The sequence below is a fragment of the Lissotriton helveticus genome, chromosome 11 (assembly GCF_964261635.1).
Source record: "Lissotriton helveticus chromosome 11, aLisHel1.1, whole genome shotgun sequence".
Taxonomy (NCBI): Eukaryota; Metazoa; Chordata; class Amphibia; order Caudata; family Salamandridae; genus Lissotriton; species Lissotriton helveticus.
The window spans coordinates 1,051,084,898-1,051,104,319 of NC_136072.1; the positions used below are offsets into that span (position 1 = coordinate 1,051,084,898).

The window sequence follows — 19,422 nt, forward strand, 5'->3', positions numbered from 1 at the left end:
AGAATTCTGTAAGGCTGTCCAACAAACGTATCAGGGGTTCACAGCATGTCTCAGTTGGAGGTACTTGTAAAACTGATACTTATGCAGCTTTAATCCATTTTGTAGTTGCTGGAACCATTTGAGAAGAGAACCCTGCATGATATCCCCCAAGGTGGAGATTCCCAGCATACCCCATTTATGAAAACCCGGTAGAGTAGCCACAGGGCGAAGATATGTACCATGCCACAGCGGGGTCATCTGTGTCAGGCGCCCCCCGCCCATTTTTCTACCAGCGGAAGGCATGCTGTTCAGGTTCAACTGGCTATATAAAAGTCCAAAGAGGGGAGTATCATCCATGTCCACATGCTCTAATGCATATGCCGGGTCTGTATGCGAATTGTACCACCACTCGTTGAGGACGAGAAGATGGTAGGCAGTGCAATACGCGTAGATATCAGCTGCCGCAATCCCCTCACAGCACAGCACAGAAATAGCTGAACTATTCGTACAATACTACACTAGGATATATGCCCCCTTGTCCACTACAACCCTTAGTGACTCCAAAGAGTTGCTCTCGGACATGCATCTACTGTCGCTGTCACCTGAGGAGGCCGATACACTCAATAGTGAAGTCACTGACGAGGAAATTATAGGCGCAAATAAAACAATTCATTCAGGGAATAGTAGAGATGATACATTTATAGTGAGGTAATTGAATGCAATATGCCATGTCAAGCTCGAAGCTTAATCGAGGAGTCGTATTTTTGAGAAAGTGCTTCAAGTGTGCTGAAGACCAGGATTGAAGAATGGATTCGGTACATTGAAAATATTGTAAAGCAGTCTTAAGATGCGTTTGAAATGTATCTTGTTTTTTCCCCTAATTTAAAAGTTTCATATTTCAGTGAGCCTTCTCCTGTGTGCAATATTTTGAAAGCCCATCTGATTATGTTGGCTAAAGCTATTGAGAATGCACTTACTATTGCAAATTCTAGGTGAAGGATCTGTACTGGTACAGCTTGACTTCATAACATTAATTTATGTAAAAGTTTACCTTCGATAATATTCAGAACGTTCCATCTGGCTATGAGAATGTACTCTGTAGCGTAGGTTATGGTTGGTGCAATTTTTGCCCTGTATATTTCTAAAAAAGCTTGAAAATTATACTTTCCCGGGTAAGTGTAAAATGTCCTTATGGCGGTAATGTGTGCTACTGCTTTTTGGTTCATCAGGTGTAGGTGAGAATGAACCTCTAGGGTTTTTTAAAAGACTCAACCGAGATACTTAGAGGCTTTTTTTTCCACAACAAATTTTATTGATTTTCGATGGCACGGGACGGGTGGAGCCCAAAGCGTACATTTTGATACATATCGGATTACAACCATCAGATTATTTGTACACATCAAACTGGCCTGCAAAATGACAGGCACAATAACAGAAAATTTGACACAGGTTACCAGACTGTTCCCAGATCAACGCATGATTAGATGAATGCACCACATGACAAAGCGCTTTGTCCTATGCAACCTACTGGTTGGTAACATGTCCAGGTCAGAGACATGGAGGGTCAGTGTGCGCAGGTGGGTAGATCTATGTCCCGGTATATTGCGCATCTGGACCAGATCTTTCTGTGTTTCTGTGGGCAGCCTGGGCCTGAAAGACCGCGATCTCTGCCCTCATACACCTGTCCAGAGCCTTTTTCCACACCCCCCCCAATTATGGTGAAGAAGACCCCTTCCACTCCCAGGCAATGTCTCGCTTAGCAAGTGTGAGGTCCAGGAATAAAAGATGCTGTTTATAGCAGTTCCCCCTGATCTCTTCAGAGCTATGGAGCTTTGGATCAAAGGGAAGGTCCCGGGACAAGACCTGTCCCAATCACAACGAAATCCTACTCCAGTACAGTTGTAGTGCACTACAGCTCCAGGCCGTATGGAAGAACGTTCCCTCCGCCTCCCCACATCTGAGGCAGGTAGGGGATTGGATGACCCCCATTCTCCAGATGCGGGAACGGGTAAAGTTTACTCGGTGGAGGTATTTAAATTGAATGGGACAGCAGCGTGCGGAGACAGCAGTGCCACGACGGCTGGCAAGAGCCTCTGCCCAACCATCGCCTATCAAGTCTGGCAGGTCTGTCTCCCAAGCCCCCCAGTTTTGAGCAGTGTAGTTCTAGTGTGCATGGTCAGCATTTGGTAGATCTGGTGAATCTTGTGGCACCCGAGATCTCCCATTAGTAGGCGGCCCTCCAGAGGGTAGAATTCTGTAAGGCTGTCCAACAAACGTATCAGGGGTTCACAGCATGTCTCAGTTGGAGGTACTTGTAAAACTGATACTTATGCAGCTTTAATCCATTTTGTAGTTGCTGGAACCATTTGAGAAGAGAACCCTGCATGATATCCCCCAAGGTGGAGATTCCCAGCATACCCCATTTATGAAAACCCGGTAGAGTAGCCACAGGGCGAAGATATGTACCATGCCACAGCGGGGTCATCTGTGTCAGGCGCCCCCCGCCCATTTTTCTACCAGCGGAAGGCATGCTGTTCAGGTTCAACTGGCTATATAAAAGTCCAAAGAGGGGAGTATCATCCATGTCCACATGCTCTAATGCATATGCCGGGTCTGTATGCGAATTGTACCACCACTCGTTGAGGACGAGAAGATGGTAGGCAGTGCAATACGCGTAGATATCAGCTGCCGCAATCCCCTCACAGCACATCGACTGAGTTCAAGTTTTATGTAGTGCTACTCGGATGGCGCCACCACCCCACAAGAACTTATTCAGGATTGCATTGACTTGAGCAAACCAAGAGAGAGGGATATTATACGGAACATTTTTCAGCCGGTACAGTATCCTAGGCAGGGAAATCATCTTAAATATAGCCGACCGCCCATATAATGACAAAGGCAGATGGGACCAGATCACTGTCTCTTCTCGTATGTTTGCAAGCAACGGATTGATAGTGTGTGTCCATGAGAGTCTCGGAAAAGGTGAGATGAAAACCCCAAGGGATTTAAAACCGTCTGGTGCATGAGATAGTTGGGCGGCCCAGGTCCCACGCCCCTGCTCCCCACATACAGGAAACAAAATGGATTTTGAGGGATTGGCGCTTAAACCTGAAGTCTCCCCGAACACCCAGAGAATCTGGAGGATACGGGGGTCCAGTGAACTAGGGATCAGTCATGAAGAGCAGCACGTCGTCCGCGTATAACGCAATTCTGTCAGGACTAATCTGCGGCCATTCGAACCCTCAAATCAGTGGATCTCATCACACCCAAGGAGCCAGTGGTTCAATAGCCAGGATGAATAACAGTGGGGACAGGGGGCAGCCCTGCTGACTGCCGCGACGAACAGGAAACTGAGTCGACCTATGCCCAGCTACCCGAACTGAGGCCAACTAATCTGTGTATGGTGGCTGGACGTACCCTAAAAAGTGTGGGCCACGATTTAATGACTTAAGAAGCTGAAACATATATGTCCAACTAAGGAAGTTGAACGCTTTGTCTATGTCTGCCAGGAGGACGGGGTCCGGTCGACCTAATTACGGGCCTTCACTTATAAGGAAATAATCCGCCAGGCTAAATGCTTCTCGAAACGTATTATAGAAGCAAGTAATTCTCCGAAAGAATTATTTAGCACAATCTCTTCTTTGGCAGCCCACAAACCAGTAGACATACCACCTAGTCGCCAACTATGTGAAGACCTTGCTAATTTCTTTTTGAGTAAGGTAGAGAAGATCTTCCATCCCCTGGACAGTCAAATCACGATCAACGCCTTACACTCTACCCCAGAAATGCATCCTGAGACCAACAGGAAACTCGAGATACTAGAGAACTTCTCCCACATTAGTGAGGAGGAGGAGGTATCAAGCTGGCTAACGAGGATAAAATCAGGTTCTCCTCACGACCCCTGCCCCGCCACGATTGTTAAATTAGCCCCCGCCACCATCGCGTCTGGACTCACTCCCCTGTTCAATGTCATGCTGGACACGGGGGAATTTCCCCGGCGCTGGAAACAAGCCTCTATCTTGCCTCTTCTAAAAAAAACAACCTAGACGTAACTGACCTGAACAACTTTCGTCCCATCGCTAGATTACCCCTCCCAGCTAAAATCATGGAAGGCATACTAAACAAACAGCTTAGTACCTTCCTGGGTTCAGGAGAGATGTTGGACTCTTCTCAACATGGTTTCAGGGCGGGACATAGTACAGAATCGGCGCTGATTAAATCAGCCGAAGACATTCGAAGGGTGCTGGATGCGGGGGGCAGAGCCGCTCTGATCCTGCTGGACTTATCAGCGGCCTTTGATACGGTCCACCATAAATTATTGGTGGACCGATTGAGTGCCTGCGGGATCCAGGGAAAGGCTCTCAACATCTTGAAAGCCTTCCTATCCGGCAGGACTCAGTCGGTGGCCCTGGGGGAATTCGAATCGGAACCATTTGTGCTTCCCTGCGGAGTCCCACAGGGTTCATCCCTGAGTCCGACTCTTTTTAATGTCTATGTCTCTACCCTGGCGCCTGTGATTAGATCCTTCGGATTTAATCTTACGTCATACGCTGACGACACGCAGATTGTTGTGTCGCTGCGTCCGGGAGAATTAGACAACACAGCAGATCGGTTCAGATGCTGCATGCGGGAGGTGAGCAATTGGATGGCAGGAAATTGCCTTAAGCTCAATTCTGCAAAAACAGAAGTGCTGCTGTTTGGGTCAAGAGACAATTTCTGGTCCCCTCGTTGGTGGCCAGAGGAAATGGGGTCGCCCCCCTCTCCGGTGGCAAAGGTAAAAAATCTGGGTGTTTTGATGGACGACTCCTTGACTTTCAGGCCACAAATCAATGCCATGTCCTCGGCTACCCACTACGTAATTAAAACCATCCGGAAAGTCCTGCCATTTCTGCCGGCGGAACATAAAAAGACAGTAGTAACCGGTCTGGTATTGTCCCGGCTGGATTACTGCAACGCTCTGCTACTGAACGCCCAGCAGGGACTCTTAGACAAACTGCAAATCCTGCAGAATGCAGCTGCACGTCTGATCACGGGCACTCCCAAGTTTGCCTCAGTTTCTCGGGACCTCGTAAAGCTGCACTGGCTCCCAGTCCGCAAAAGAATTGTGTTTAAATCACTCTGCGTGATCTTCAAGGCGCTGCATGGCCTGGGCCCCCAAAACATGACCCCTCTCTTCCAGTGGTACACGCCATTGCGAACGCTACGATCAGCCGAGCAGGGGCTGGCTGTAGTCCCCAGAGTAAGGAAAGTCCGCTGGGGAGGCAGAAGCCTCTCCTTGGGTGCTGCCAAGGAATGGAATGCACTACCTCTAAGCCTCAGACAGATCCCCGACTTGCTCAAATTTAGGAGGGCCCTTAAAACTTGGCTTTTCACACAGTAACTCTCTTGTCCGCGCCCTCTAGCAATCAGTCAGCGCCAGGACACCTTCGGGTAACAGCGCGCTTTAAAAATGTTAAAAATAAATAAATAAATAAAATTCATGATAGCGTTGCAGACACGTCGAATATTGTGTCCGGTCGACCGGTGTGGCATAAATCCCCACTGGTCGGGGTGGACCAGGTCATGAATACACGTGCGGAGGCGGTCGGCAAGGGCCTTGCCTAATATTTTGGATTTAAAGTTAAGGAGGGAAATTGGGCAATAAGACGAGGGATCTTCCGGGTGACGGCCAGGTTTGACGAAAACAATAATTTCGACGTGATGCCAGTCCAGGGGCAAGATATGTTGTTCTAGAGCCCCATGAATTGCATTTAGCAAATGGGGACCTAGTGCCGTCATATACCGTCGCAAGAAGTCGCAGGGAAAGCCATTGAGGCCAGGCGCCTCGTCTGGGTGTAGGCCGGCAAGAGCGGCACCAAGCTCTTCCACTGTAATTGGAGCCTCTAGTTGGTCTCGAGCCTGATCTGATAGGAATTCCCCTATCAAAGCGCTCAAGATTATCTCTCTCTGCTCGTATAAGAAAGAGTAGTAGGCTGCGAATATATGGGCCATTGCCTCGGGGCGGTGCACACTGCTCCATCCGTGCCACAAATTGTCGATACAGGAGTGGGGGACATCCTGGCCTGGCACAACCGGTGGAGCGTTTTGCTGGACTTGTCACCCCATTGATATATCCTATGTTGCGATGCCAACCAGATCACACGCGACTTGTCCATAAGCCCGGAAGCTGATGTCAACCCCGCGGATGTTAGGTTTAAGCGCCTCCCAGTGGGTGACCTTAGAGGAAACCGAGGCGATGTTGGAATGGAAATACTCCGATATGGCCTGACGGTTCACTTCTTGGTACTCCGGTGCCCGAAGATGCCAGGGTGACATATTCCACCTGATAGGGGTCCTCAATGACCCAGTACATAGCTTAAGTAGAACCTGGGAGTGAATGGAACTACCTTAGTTTTAGAGCTATTCACCTTTAGGTAGTTTACTTATGTATATTTTGTTAGTGCGTCTATATTTCTCTATAAGCCCAACATGGTAAGGTCCAAGATTACTACGTCGTCTGCGTACATTAACACGTATATTTTCAAAAGCTACTTTCGGAGGGAAATGATTTACATTTTGAAAAATCTCGGGAAGATCGCTTATGTAAAGCGATAACAAGAGGGGTGCTAAAAGGTAGCCCTGCTTTAGGCGGGTCTGAATGGGTAGCTTGTGAGTCAGGCCTTTCTCACCTCCCATCTGGACTTTACACCTTGTTGAGGTATGAAGGGCTACTATCAGCCTCAAAAGTGAATCCAGTATCCCTATTTTCTTTAGTTTCCTCCAAAGAGATAGTCTGTCGACCCTATCAAAGGCTGTCGAAAAATCAACAAAAAGACTATATATTGTTTGTGATCTAGATAGTACATAGTTATCGATAATAGAGTTTATAATACCTATATTTTCGATCATGGTGATTGGGCCGAAAGCCCGCTTGAAACTTTGGGATTATACCCCTGGGGAAAGCCCAGTACCTTAGATGCTCAAGAATGCTTGCTGCAAATCTTTGCCCTGAGGCGTGCAGGAGTGCAATTTGCCTATAATTACCAGGATTAATTTGAGTATTGGAATGATGATACTCCCAGTCCATGAGTAAGGAATTTGGGCGATGGCGTAGCAATATAGAAAAAGGGGTGCCGGGAGCACACTCCACTTCGCCGGGTCGCTTTGTAGTACTTTTCTCTTTCAAGAGATCACGCAGCCTAAAAGATACCCTGGTAAATACACGCCCAAGTGAAGGAAAACAAGAAATAACACAATCAGTCACCATGGCATGGGGCCTGCCTAATGTGGTAGGCGATTTCCAATGTGGTAACTGCAGTGTTTGTCATCTAACCAGCAACACCAAAACACTCTCATTGGAACCAGGTAAAGTGTGGAAACAACTGGTCCACACTAACTGTAACAGCACCTATGTAGTCTACTTGATCAAGTGTCCATGCAATCTGTCATACGTAGGGATGACATGCAGGAAAATTAAGCAGAGGATCTGCGAGCATCGGAGCACGATCAGGAGCAAAAAAATCACAATGAAGCTCACCGAGCACTTTCTTGAAAAAAAACACACTACCAATGATATGAAATGGACCATTATAGAGCAGATCAAAACAGGGCCCAGAATCCAACAACGCCTTTTTGAAAAGGAGCAACAATGGATTTACAGGCTCTCAACCCACAAGGTTGAATTGAATGGCAATATTCCTTGGAACTCAGTCCTCTCAAAATGAATTTCAATTCCAAATAAATTGTAATTCAAGCGCTTCACATGCTCCATGCTTGGGCTACAGATACTGAAATCAACATAAGACAATTACCACTTCCCTCAAAGTAGGTTGACCATAACCTAGAACTAGTGACCCCAACAACAAACAACTGACACTCCACTTTTAGTTCACACTGAGATGCTGGACACTCGCACTTTCTATCTGATTTAGGATTGGAGGTTTAGGTTCACGTCCCCGAAGCGTCACAATTCTATTAGTAAGAGTCTGTAGGATGGTTTACTCCGTTTTGCCCAACTGCATCTTAATTTGGGGCTTTTTTTAATTATAGCCTTTTCACGTTGCCTTATTAACAGCCACGGTAGCGTCTCCCACTTGGCCATAGTACTACGTACTCATATAGCTATGGCAATTCTCTGGAGCACGCACCCCTACACCTCCTACTCAACTTAAAGTTATAAGGGTGATTAAAATACATCTACATTTGTGGCCCATATAGTTTATTGTATATACTTTTCACCACGCTGTCCGCTGGCACGCAGCTTTACTACTGTGTATTCGCGTTGCCCTGGGAACGCTCCCCATGACGCTGTCACGTTGTCCACATGACCACGCGGCCACGCCAACCCGGAAGAGACCTGCATTTAGTTGCAGGGCCTCTCCGATGCAACATCCACGGGGAGTGGTGGCCGGCGATTAGGCGATTTGGCAGATGCTACCTTCCTGGCACAGTGAGTAATCCATCGAAATGCGAGGGGGACCTTTCCCTTCGTAATCAGGCTTTGCCCGCCATTTGGGACACCCTGTGTCGGTCATCCTGAACTGGGGTGCTTAACGTCCTCACTTCCCTTTTCTCTCCACCAAACCACATCGTGCTTCAGGAGTTAGCGGCATGACCCCGACTCCCATGGGGCACTGAACAGTCGATTTTGAGTAAGTACGATTATCCTTGCATTGTGTCCTCCTGTTATTTCGGTACCTCACATAACAACGTTTTTGTCAGATAGCATGCATGCATTACCGGTTACGCCCGCGCAATTGTTACGAGAGCATAATCATCCACTTTTAATTGATGAATGAAAGTGGTGTGTTTAATTATACTCACTGTCTCGTGAATCTTGATATTGTGTGAGTTGATTGACACTGCAGTTTACCGGCATAATTTGCCCTTGTGCACAACCTAGGAGTGGTCTCCCAACTAATTCTTCGGTGATTTAATATGTCACCAGACTTAAAAATGCGCATTCTTTTGACCACTCTTCTGTCTCTCGCTATAAGAGACAGTCACTACCAATATATTATGTAGTCATCCTGCTCATGCAGCGCACCATACGGAGAGAGCATGGAGCACCCAACCACCCAGACGCCACATTGCAGGCACGTAATCTGTATGTTTGTGATTGTGTTTTTGTCTTCACAGGTTTTTTCCTTTCCCAAATCCTGGATAAAGGGAAACCAACTGTAAGTACACAGTTAGGTCACTGTGGCCGAGGGTTGGGTACACCTTAGCGTGTGTATACCGCCCAGGTCACTCACACTTGGTCCTGACGAAAACCTGGCAATTTCCAACAAAGGTTGAAACATATAGACCTTTTTATGCTTCTTCACTTCACACAGATACTGACCGTCAATTTAACCTATGCAGCAAGTATCAAACAAAATGTTTTAACATTGTCCGGTAGCTCTTGAATAAAGTTTTTTTCATAGAGGTAAATCTGCCCAATTTTTAATCCACTTTTTCCCTCACATTCACGAAAAATAACCCGCTCCACTGTAGTCAGGTGTCGCAGCGCACCCGGCCGGCACTCGGCTGTGCGGGTGGGACCCCGATGAGGAAGCATGTCACCAACCAGGTTGGTAAGTGAGGGGTCTTCTAACAAAAGAACATCTTTCTTTTGTATACTCTCTCTCTCCCCACATCTTGTTGAGACCTTGACAGGTCCTGTGGTGGTACTCCTTCTTTTGTTTGCTTACTTCAAGGTCAAGGAGACCAGGAGTACTCCCCTCCACATTGTGGAAATCCCTTACTCTCTACTTGTTTTTGCATACTTTTATTGTTATCATATCTGGACCCATGGCAGCTGACGTTCTTGCCTTCCTGACATAAATCTCAATTTGTTTTCCTGAGGGGGAAGGTAAAGGTTGTTTGGTCCTATCAGAATGACTCAAGTGGAATGGTCTATCCCTACTGCTGGAATGCTCTATGTTTGATTTGTGGAGATCCAGAAGGTAGCTTTACCACCCGGTCTCTGATATTTGCATCAATTCAATGAAATTGAGGCTGCCCATTCCTTTGACATTCAGGTGGCAGAATTGCTTGGAATTCCTTTTGGTGGCGGCCATATGTAATTCTATCCAGTGTTTGTCTGACGCTGCTTTATATTTTACCTTAATGTGTCTTTGTAGTTTTTTTCTTCAGGCTAGCTATTTCTGCTTTTCTTGAAACAGTGATAAATTGCTTGGACTTAAGAGAGGAACTATATGGGGGAACCTACTCATGAAGTTTGTTGGTAATGGCAGTAAAAGTTTGTTCAAAATGCTTAATTGGGTTCAGGATGCTATCTGTTGACCAGAGCTGTTGAGAGGATAATACTTCATTGATTATCTTTGAGCTTGCCGTATTCCAGATGATTCGGCCCTGCTTGGAGTCTAGGACCGACTCACTATTCATCCGAGGGAGCGTCCATGGGGAGATCGAAGAGAGATTTAAGATGAGATTCATATGAAATTTTGCATGGTTGCATTTTTGGTATAGCAATGTGTTTCATATCATGTCTTCCAGTATAGAGCTGCTATGGACTCCTTTTCTTGTGTAACTTGCCAGTATATCCCCATCAAGGCTTCTGTTTAAGATTACTCCGCCAATTCCGATTGCTAATTCAAGTTGCATCTTTCCTCATTTGTCCAATTTGATGGTGTTGGTAGAAAATTGGGAATGGAAATGCCCAGGAGACTTCTTCTACTATAATTCTACATGTTTTAATTGTGTGGTGGAGATTTTTGCATTGAAGTCTCCTGTGATGAGGACTTGATGTCTACCACACGATTCTAGTATTAAGACTATCTGGTCGAATATTTTTACAAGCATTGGAATAAATTCCAGTCCGGGTAGAATGTAAACGCTAAAAAGAAATATGGTTTCATTATTTCAAGAATTTTTGTTGCCTGAATTTATCCTTATACATTGTGCGTTGTTATTTCCCATTTCTATTCTTTCAAAATTCCAGTTTAGGTCTTCCTTCAGTAGGATCATCAACCCCCCCTTTGTGTGTCCTCTTTTTACCCCTTTTTGCTGGGATTTTGAATGAGAAATAATCCTTTTTACAAACACAGACCAGGTTTCCTGGAGGCAGACCAATGCTGGCGAACTTTTAAGAAGACATGAGAGTTTTTGAGGTTTCAGACCTGCAATATTCCATGAGAAAAGATTGATGGTTTTAGTGGAGGTGGCGTTTTCCCTAAAATGGGAGTTTTGTGCCTCATCCTTGTCTTAGCTAAAAAGGGAGTTTCGTGCGTCATCCGAGGATGTTGGTAGTAAGGTGGATGAAGGACTTTTACATCTGTCACCAATAACATCAATAAATTGATTGAGCCAATATCATCTTTATGTGGTGCAATCCATGAGAAAAGCATCTGAGAAGAAAAATATATGAGCATGTTCTTATGTGTATGTAGAGTTATGGCTAAAATGTAGACAAATCGGCAATTGCTAAGGGGTTCTCAGTAGAAAACCATTAATATCCAGCAGGAGATGGCCTACTTTCGTAATGATGTATCCAAAAGATTGGGTCAAGTTACTTCATCACTGGAATTACTCCAACCTATTCTGAGAAATTCCAGTGAGCCGCCAAGCCCTGGTCAGGAAACTGAAGAGGCTTCTAGCCGCAGTAGGTTATCTATATCAAAGGGTCAGAACCCAAAGAGCACTAGGAGCTGCACACCTGAAACAAAAGGGGATACGTTGGAATCAACAACAGACAGGCCTACACTTTCAAAAACAAGCATTGGAAATGCAATAGGTCTCGCATTAGAAAAGTTGGAGTTATTGGTCTTGTAAATGACATATTTTATTTATTTGTTGGTTTTTAAAATTGCTAAATTGATGGCTTTGTCATTTACAATGCCAATAGTTATAACTTTCACGAATGTGACACCTATAGCATTTGGAATGCAACATGTTTTGTATTTACGTGACTTAGATGGCAGCTCTGGTCGTTAGGCCACATCTCTAGAGAGCAGGAGAGTGCAGCAGGGGAGAGAAGCACAGCAATGCAATAAGTCTCGCATTAGGAAAGTTTGAGCTATTGGTATTGTAAAGGACACATTTTTTATTTATGTGCTTGTTTTGAAAATAGCGAAATTAATAGCTTTGTTATTTACAATGCCAATAGTTTTATCTTTCGCAAATGTGACACCTATTGTAACACAATATGTGTTGTGAGGGTGAGTGAGGGTGAGGGTGAGGGGTTGAGGGTGAGTGAGGGTGAGGGGTTGAGGGTGAGTGAGGGTGAGTGGTTGAGGGTGAGGGGTTGAGGGTGAGTGAGGGTGAGGGTGAGGGGTTGAGGTTGAGTGAGGGTGAGGGGTTGAGGGTGAGTGAGGGTGAGTGAGGGTGAGGGGTTGAGGGTGAGTGAGGGTGAGGGGTTGAGGGTGAGTGAGGGTGAGGGGTTGAGGGTGAGTGAGGGTGAGTGAGGGTGAGGGGTTGAGGGTGAGTGAGGGTGAGGGTGAGTGAGGGTGAGGGGTTGAGGGTGAGTGAGGGTGAGGGTGAGTGAGGGTGAGGGGTTGAGGGTGAGTGAGGGTGAGTGAGGGTGAGGGTGAGTGAGGGTGAGGGTGAGGGGTTGAGGGTGAGTGAGGGTGAGGGGTTGAGGGTGAGGGGGTGAGGGTGAGGGTGAGGGGTTGAGGGTGAGTGAGGGTGAGGGGTTGAGGGTGAGTGAGGGTGAGGGAGAGTGAGTGAGGGTAAGGGGTTGAGGGTGAGTGGGGGTGAGGGTGAGTGAGGGTGAGTGAGGGTGAGTGAGGGTGAGTGAGGGTGAGTGAGGGTGAGGGGTTGAGGGTGAGTGAGGGTGAGGGTGAGTGAGGGTGAGGGTGAGTGAGGGTGAGGGTGAATGAGGGTGAGTGAGGGTGAGTGAGGGTGAGGGTGAGTGAGGGTGAGGGGTTGAGGGTGAGTGGGGTTGAGGGTGAGTGAGGGTGAGTGAGGGTGAGGGGTTGAGGGTGAGTGAGGGTGAGGGGTTGAGGGTGGTTGAGGGTGAGTGAGGGTGAGTGAGGGTGAGGGGTGGAGGGTGAGTGAGGGTGAGGGGTTGAGGGTGAGGGGTTGAGGGTGGGTGAGGGGTTGAGGGTGGGTGAGGGTGAGGGGTTGAGGGTGGGTGAGGGTGAGGGGTTGAGGGTGAGTGAGAGTGAGGGGTTGAGGGTGAGTGAGGGTGAGGGGTTGAGGGTGAGTGTGAGTGAGTGTGAGGGTGAGGGTGAGGGGGTGAGGGTGAGGGGTTGAGGGTGAGTGAGGGGGTGAGGGTGAGTGAGGGGGTGAGGGGTTGAGGGTGAGGGGGTGAGTGAGGGGTTGAGGGTGAGGGGGTGAGGGGTTGAGGGTGAGGGTGTGAGGGTGAGGGGTTGAGATGGGTTCATATAAGGTTCCAAAGGCGAGGCCTATTGGCTATGCCAGTGCTTGTTTTATTATTACAGTTTTCTGTTTTATTTTTAGCAGCATTTGAATCACAAGTTAATTTCCCTGTAACTGTCTGACACGAACCTCGAACAATTATATGAGCTATGTGCATGTTGTACTATTTTGGAAATCTTGAAAAACTCAAATAACAGATTCAAACAAAAAGACCACTACATCGTTACGTGCTTCATGTGCAGATTTTGAACCCCACATCCTACTGCCTTGAGTCTATTGCGCGCGCTGTTCCAAGCTGTGCACGTCAGCCTCCTGAGACATTTGTGTACCAATGCGTGCCGTCATGGTTGTGTGACGTTTTCTCCGTGCATGCTGGGAATGTCACACACGCTCAGTATAATGTGCTTGAGTAGAGTGCGCTAAATATAGACAACCTTTCACTGCTCACACAGTTTATTATTGCAACAGAAGCTTATATGCAGGAACGCATTGAGGCAACTTTCAAGACTTAACTAGCTTTGAGGTGTGTTTGACTTGTTAAAGTATGGCTTCAAATAAGTTATTTAATCATTAACCCAGTCCATTTCTCCAGATTCCTGGTAAACCACAGGTCAAATGGCAACTGTGATTTAGAGCATATGAGAACTGTATTATCGCAAATGATGGAAAAGATATCTCACCTGAAAGAAAAACAAGAAAGGAAACAAGACGTAGGGCATTGCTGTGGGGAGGGGGGGGAGGAGAAATGCACACGGCGGGCAGGGGAGGGGGCGGAGCGGGGAGAGCGGCATGAGGGTGTGAAGCAGCCGGGGCCTTTGAAGTGAAGCTAAGCTTCACTTCAAAGGTGTGGGAGGAGTGCGGCTGAGGGAACAGACGGCGATTTGGTGATGTGCACGCGCATTTTAGGTCAATGCGCTTGCGCATTGACCTAAAAGCCACGGGCACAGCACCAAATCGCCACAGTTAGGTAAACTTTGTTTAAAGCCCTATAGTCTCACTTCTCTCAATGCGCATGCGCATTGATAGGTCACGAGACCTAACAAGGAAGAGACATTAAAAATTCAAATGTTTAATCAGAAAAATGTACTTAATTTAAGTATGTTTTGTGCAAAAAATATGTACTCAACAAAGAAATCTACTATTTTAATTTAATGATGGACCATCATGTTTCCTATAAATAAACATGGGAAAATAGTTACATATTGTGAAGAATGAGTGCGAGTCTTTTTTAACAATTGACAAAAAATAAACTTACCTTAAAAATAGTTTATTGTTACATATATGAGCGATTCCCTTCCTTCTGCAACCCTTATGCCATTTTGAAGAGGTCATCTGAACTGATATAATCAGGCAGTAGTGGGTGTCCTTTTATTGTAGCTGTGTTGTGCAGCATAGCACAGGTTGCAACAATCTTATAAAATACCTTAGAAGAATACAGAAAGGCACCACCATGTTTCACTTCTCTATTTTGCGGATGGGCTCTTTAATGCGAAGGAAATACACGTTTTTGTAATCGCAATGCATTTTGCGAATTATTTTTTACCGCAAAAACGTTAGTACATCTGGCCCTAGGAGTTGCCCTCACCGGTTAATACAAATTCAGATTTTGTCCGCACATTTCAGACTTGCATTTAAATGACATACTTGCTTTGCTAGGTTCTTAAATATGACGTATCTGGTTGATATCATATGACATATCTAGTGCATCGGGCAAGCATACCATGCTTCACTGTCTTTACTGGCATTGTTTAATTGATGTTATGCTTTGGTTTCTTCATAGGTTGGGCTGCAAATGTTGCCAGTTGATGGCAATCCACACACGTCTTCGGCTCTCATTTGCCATCCAGCCGGTGTCGCCAACTTAGTCTGTTCCTGTGATGGCGCCTATGTCTTTACGGCAGGAGGAAAAGACTGCACAGTGCTGATGTGGGAAACTAATTTACAGTAAGCTACCGAGTACCAAAACTGCAGACACTTCTGTACTAACACTGATAAAACAAATAGGTTGGACTTTTGTATAGTAACGATTTTACAAGCTTCCTGGAGTCACACAAATCTGATACTCATTGGCAGCAGTAGTACAAGCTTGTCTTACATGCACAGAGAAGGTGCAATAAAAGGAGCAGTGGTCCGACTTTCCCATGTGCACAGGAGAGGGCGAGTGTTGGTTCTGACCCATGTTCTTTGTTTGAGGCATTGCATAGCAACACTATGCTTTTAAATCTGTTGGTGCTGCAAATTGTGTTACCTTCTTTTGACCCCACAGGGTGTTTCCCCACATGTTTTCCCTCCCTCTCCCTGCACATTCAGCCAACGCTCCTTACTTCCTTCTCAGAAGCCCAAGACTTGGAGTTGACAGAGGCCTCACTGAGGGGCTTTCTTTATACCTTAAGTTATTATAGGGGACAAGTTGTTTAACTGCATTGAGTTTCCGTTCCAAGTGGTGTTAGGAGAGAGGAGTGGTCAGGGAAAGGCAAAGTCAAAGCTTGTCTTACATGCACAGAGAAGGTGCAATAAAAGCAGCAGTGGTCCGACTTTCCCATGTGCCCAGGAGAGGGCCAGTGTTGGTTCTGACCCATGTTCCTTGTTTGAGGCATTGCATAGCAACACAATGCTTTTAAATCTGTTGGTGCTGCAAATTGTGTTACCGTCTTTTGACCCCACAGGGTGTTTCCCCACATGTTCCCCACATGTTTTCCCTCCCTCTCCCTGCACATTCAGCCAACGCTTCTTACTTCCTTCTCAGAAGCCCAAGACTTGGAGTCAAGAGACCTCACTGAGGGGCTTTCTTTAGACCTTAAATTTATTATAGGGGACAAGTGGCTTAACTGCCTTGAGTTTCCGTCCCAAGGGGTGTCAGGAGAGAGGAGTGGTTAGGGAAAGGCAAAGTCAAAAAAGGCCAACACCAAATGTCTAACTTTGTGTGTGTTCACAAAGATTTGTATTGTATTTCCCTTTTGTATCTTCACATTTAACCCTTTGCTTACAGAATCCCTTTAATGATGCGACTCTCTCTGTACACTTAAGTATCGGTACAAACCAGAAACATATGTGAAGGTCCTGCATTCCGATGCATAGGTTGCTTACCTTGGAAGGAATTCAAACATAAGAGTTGGTGTTTCTTAAATGAGGGAAGCAGTTTTAAACCTCCTCAGTGCCTATTCACTTAAGCATAATTACTTATTTGTGAATCAGGCAACATTATGTCTTACTGACTTATCTCTTTGATATGAATTAGGCCTCCATGTCCAGACCCAATTCAAAAAGCATTTCCTGCGAGTAGCTGTATTAGGCGTGACGTACTCATGTATTTCCAAAGGCATGCCTAGTCCAGGAAGAAAAGCCTGATCATAAATGATTTTTCTGTGAGCAAGCACTTATTTGGGGTGGGGGTAACTTTGACAGCCAAGACTCAGAGTTACTGATTCTATCTCTCTTGGTGTTTTTCTGTTGCAAGAAATGTAATCTCTGTCTTTTGGTGTTTTAATGTTATTGATACGCTAATCTTTTCTTGCGGCGGTTCTTGATCGGAGGCGGCCATGTTTGACCAGTACCTCTCTTGTTGCAGAGCTCTGGAGGCGGCTGCCTCTCTCGGGGGACACGATCTTGTTCCTTTCTATGGACTGCTGGATGGCGGGAGAGATGGCGAGTTTTTTAGGGTGAGAATGGTAACAGTGGGGAATTTTTCACGCATATGACTGCCGCCTTTCTCAGAGAACAATATTAACAATTACTTCACATTTTAAGTAAAATATTAAATATTATTTTTTTAATATGTTCTTTTTAAATATGTTTTCAATGTAGGTATAGTTTGGACAGTTCTAAAGTGTTTTTGAAGTTGTCTCTCCTTGTATTTTACTGCTTTAGGTTTATGCTTTGAGGAGAAAACACATCATTTTTTACAGTTTTCTCATTTTACGGTCCTTAACTTGAAACACAGTCCATGCAGATGAAATACTGGCAAGGTGGCAACCCTATTCTTGTGCAGTATAATTAAACGCGCATAAGCAAATGCATGAGATCGCATTGATAGGAGGTTTACCTGCGGCGTCTGGCTCATTCATTTCATGACATGGCTTTGACGACGCCAGTCGCGTGCTGCTGTTTCAGTGGTTTCTCTGTTGGATCGGTGATTCATTGTGCGTCCTTGTTTCTGCTTAGGAAATGGAGGACTATTTTTACTACGCACTGCTGCGTAGTCAAGGCGTCGACACAATGGAGCCCAGGCAAGTGTCGACACGAATTCCCTTGAAGGAAGTACCGTTCATAATGCGCGCCCTAGGATTCTACCCCACGGAGCAAGAGGTTAGTAAACGCCACCGGCGCTCGAGCGGGGTGTTCTTTACTTCAGACGACTGTTTTTCATTCATGATGACAGATGATAAGGGCGCCGCAGGGACCGTACTACACTCGCTTCGAAACAGCGTTTATATTTAGCAGATTGAAGTCATGGCATGCATGCTAATTTTTATCAACTTATATATTCATTTTAATTAAAGAAAAAAACTGTTTTGTAAAACAGTCGTACTGTGTTTAAAGCGATAATTCTAAAGTGCAAAACAGCCCAAAAATAATTACACAAAGCAACTGGTGAGAAATAGCACCTAAGGCATCTTTAGGCTATGTGAGCGCTGTTTGCCTGTTCATTGACAAATCATGTTTTTCGATGGTATTTCGTAGCCTTGTTTTTGCCAGAGGGGTTGTCAGACATAACAGGTGGACCAGTGCTTAATATGTAAAATATTAAATCCCAGTGCCCAAGTTATTTAATATAGGCCCACTGCAGCAGACACAACCCAAATGTCACTTTAAACTTCATGTTTAAGGGTGAGAGGTATATTCCCGAGAGGCTATTGCGCTCAGGAACAACCTCCAACCTGTCTCAACCTAGGTTCAAATTAAAGACCAAAGGAGGCAGGGCCTTGTCTGTGCTCCTTCCACAACTGTGGAACGAGCTTCCACCTACCTTGAAAGAGGAATCGCAGCTTCTACCTTTCAGAAAGAAACTAAAAACGTATCTTTTCAGAAAGGCCTTCATGACATCATAGGAGGTGAAACAACTGAGGTTCTAGGGTCATTAGTGTGTTATGTTTTTTCTGGTAAGCGCTTAGAGACCGGCGGTGATAGGCGCTATACAAGTAATCCCTAACATAACATAACAGTGCTGGCACTTTTTTTAGATATGTTAAAATAAATGCAAAAACACTTCAGTAACTCATCGGGGTAGCAAGCGCTATATAAATACAACCCTTTTCACTCTTCTATGCCTCCACTATCCTTCTCAATACAAATAACTGACTAACATATCCACCACTCAAATTACTTTATGAAAAAGCACTTTGATGCCTTGTCAGGGGTAGTAAGTGCTATATATTTGCAATTACAATACAACACAATACAATTGTTCCTAACAGTGTGTGGCAAAATCTTAATGCATAAGGTGGATTGTTTCCTTGTTTTTTTTACTTTTATATTTGCTGGAGCAATTGTACATTTATCTTTTAGATGTTCTTATTTTGAGTTTTCAGCAAGTGACAACCTTTTCTTTATTTCCGTTTTTTGTGAACTATGATGCGCCCACTATCGGACCTATTGGTGTGGCTAGCCTTCATTTTAATTTCATTTTGTCACTACATTACAAAAAGCTTCACATAACAATCGCTGAGAATACTTAAGTTGCACAAAATTACTATTTAACTATGCTTAAAAAACTGTCATGGAAGGCCTCGAGGAGCAGATGGGCTTCCTGAAAGGCAGGACACATTTATAAGGAATAATTAGTGTGCACAGCCGAAGGGGCCAGAAGGGCAAGTGATTTGAATTAAGAGAGCACGCGGAGGAGGGTGATGGACCAGCCTGAACTAGGAGATGGAGCATAAGAGGAGAGAAGACGAGAGAGACAGGAGGGGAGAAAACCATGGACATAAACTAAGGACAATTCAAAGGAAGTGGAAAGTGAATCGCAATTAACCCTGGGCGTAGTGTGCGGAGTGGGGCTCTGCGGAGCTACGCGAAGTGGGCACATAACTACGCCCACCCGCGCACTCCGCGTAGCCCCACTCCGCGCCGCCCGCCTCCCTCCCGCCCTCCCTAAATACATCAATAAAAGTATAAAAAGCTATTAAAAACACTTACCTTGTC

At 45.6% G+C, this 19,422-nt stretch overlaps 1 protein-coding gene across 1 annotated transcript in view; it reads left to right on the forward strand.

Moving 5' to 3' along the window:
• Positions 1-19,422, forward strand: part of CFAP251 (cilia and flagella associated protein 251) — a 591,575-nt gene that overhangs the window by 479,287 nt on the left and 92,866 nt on the right. The window contains exons 17-19 of the mRNA XM_078667546.1: positions 15,062-15,225; positions 16,850-16,940; positions 17,443-17,586. Coding sequence (XP_078523672.1) covers positions 15,062-15,225; positions 16,850-16,940; positions 17,443-17,586 — 399 coding nt within the window. The remainder of the gene's footprint in view (positions 1-15,061; positions 15,226-16,849; positions 16,941-17,442; positions 17,587-19,422) is intronic.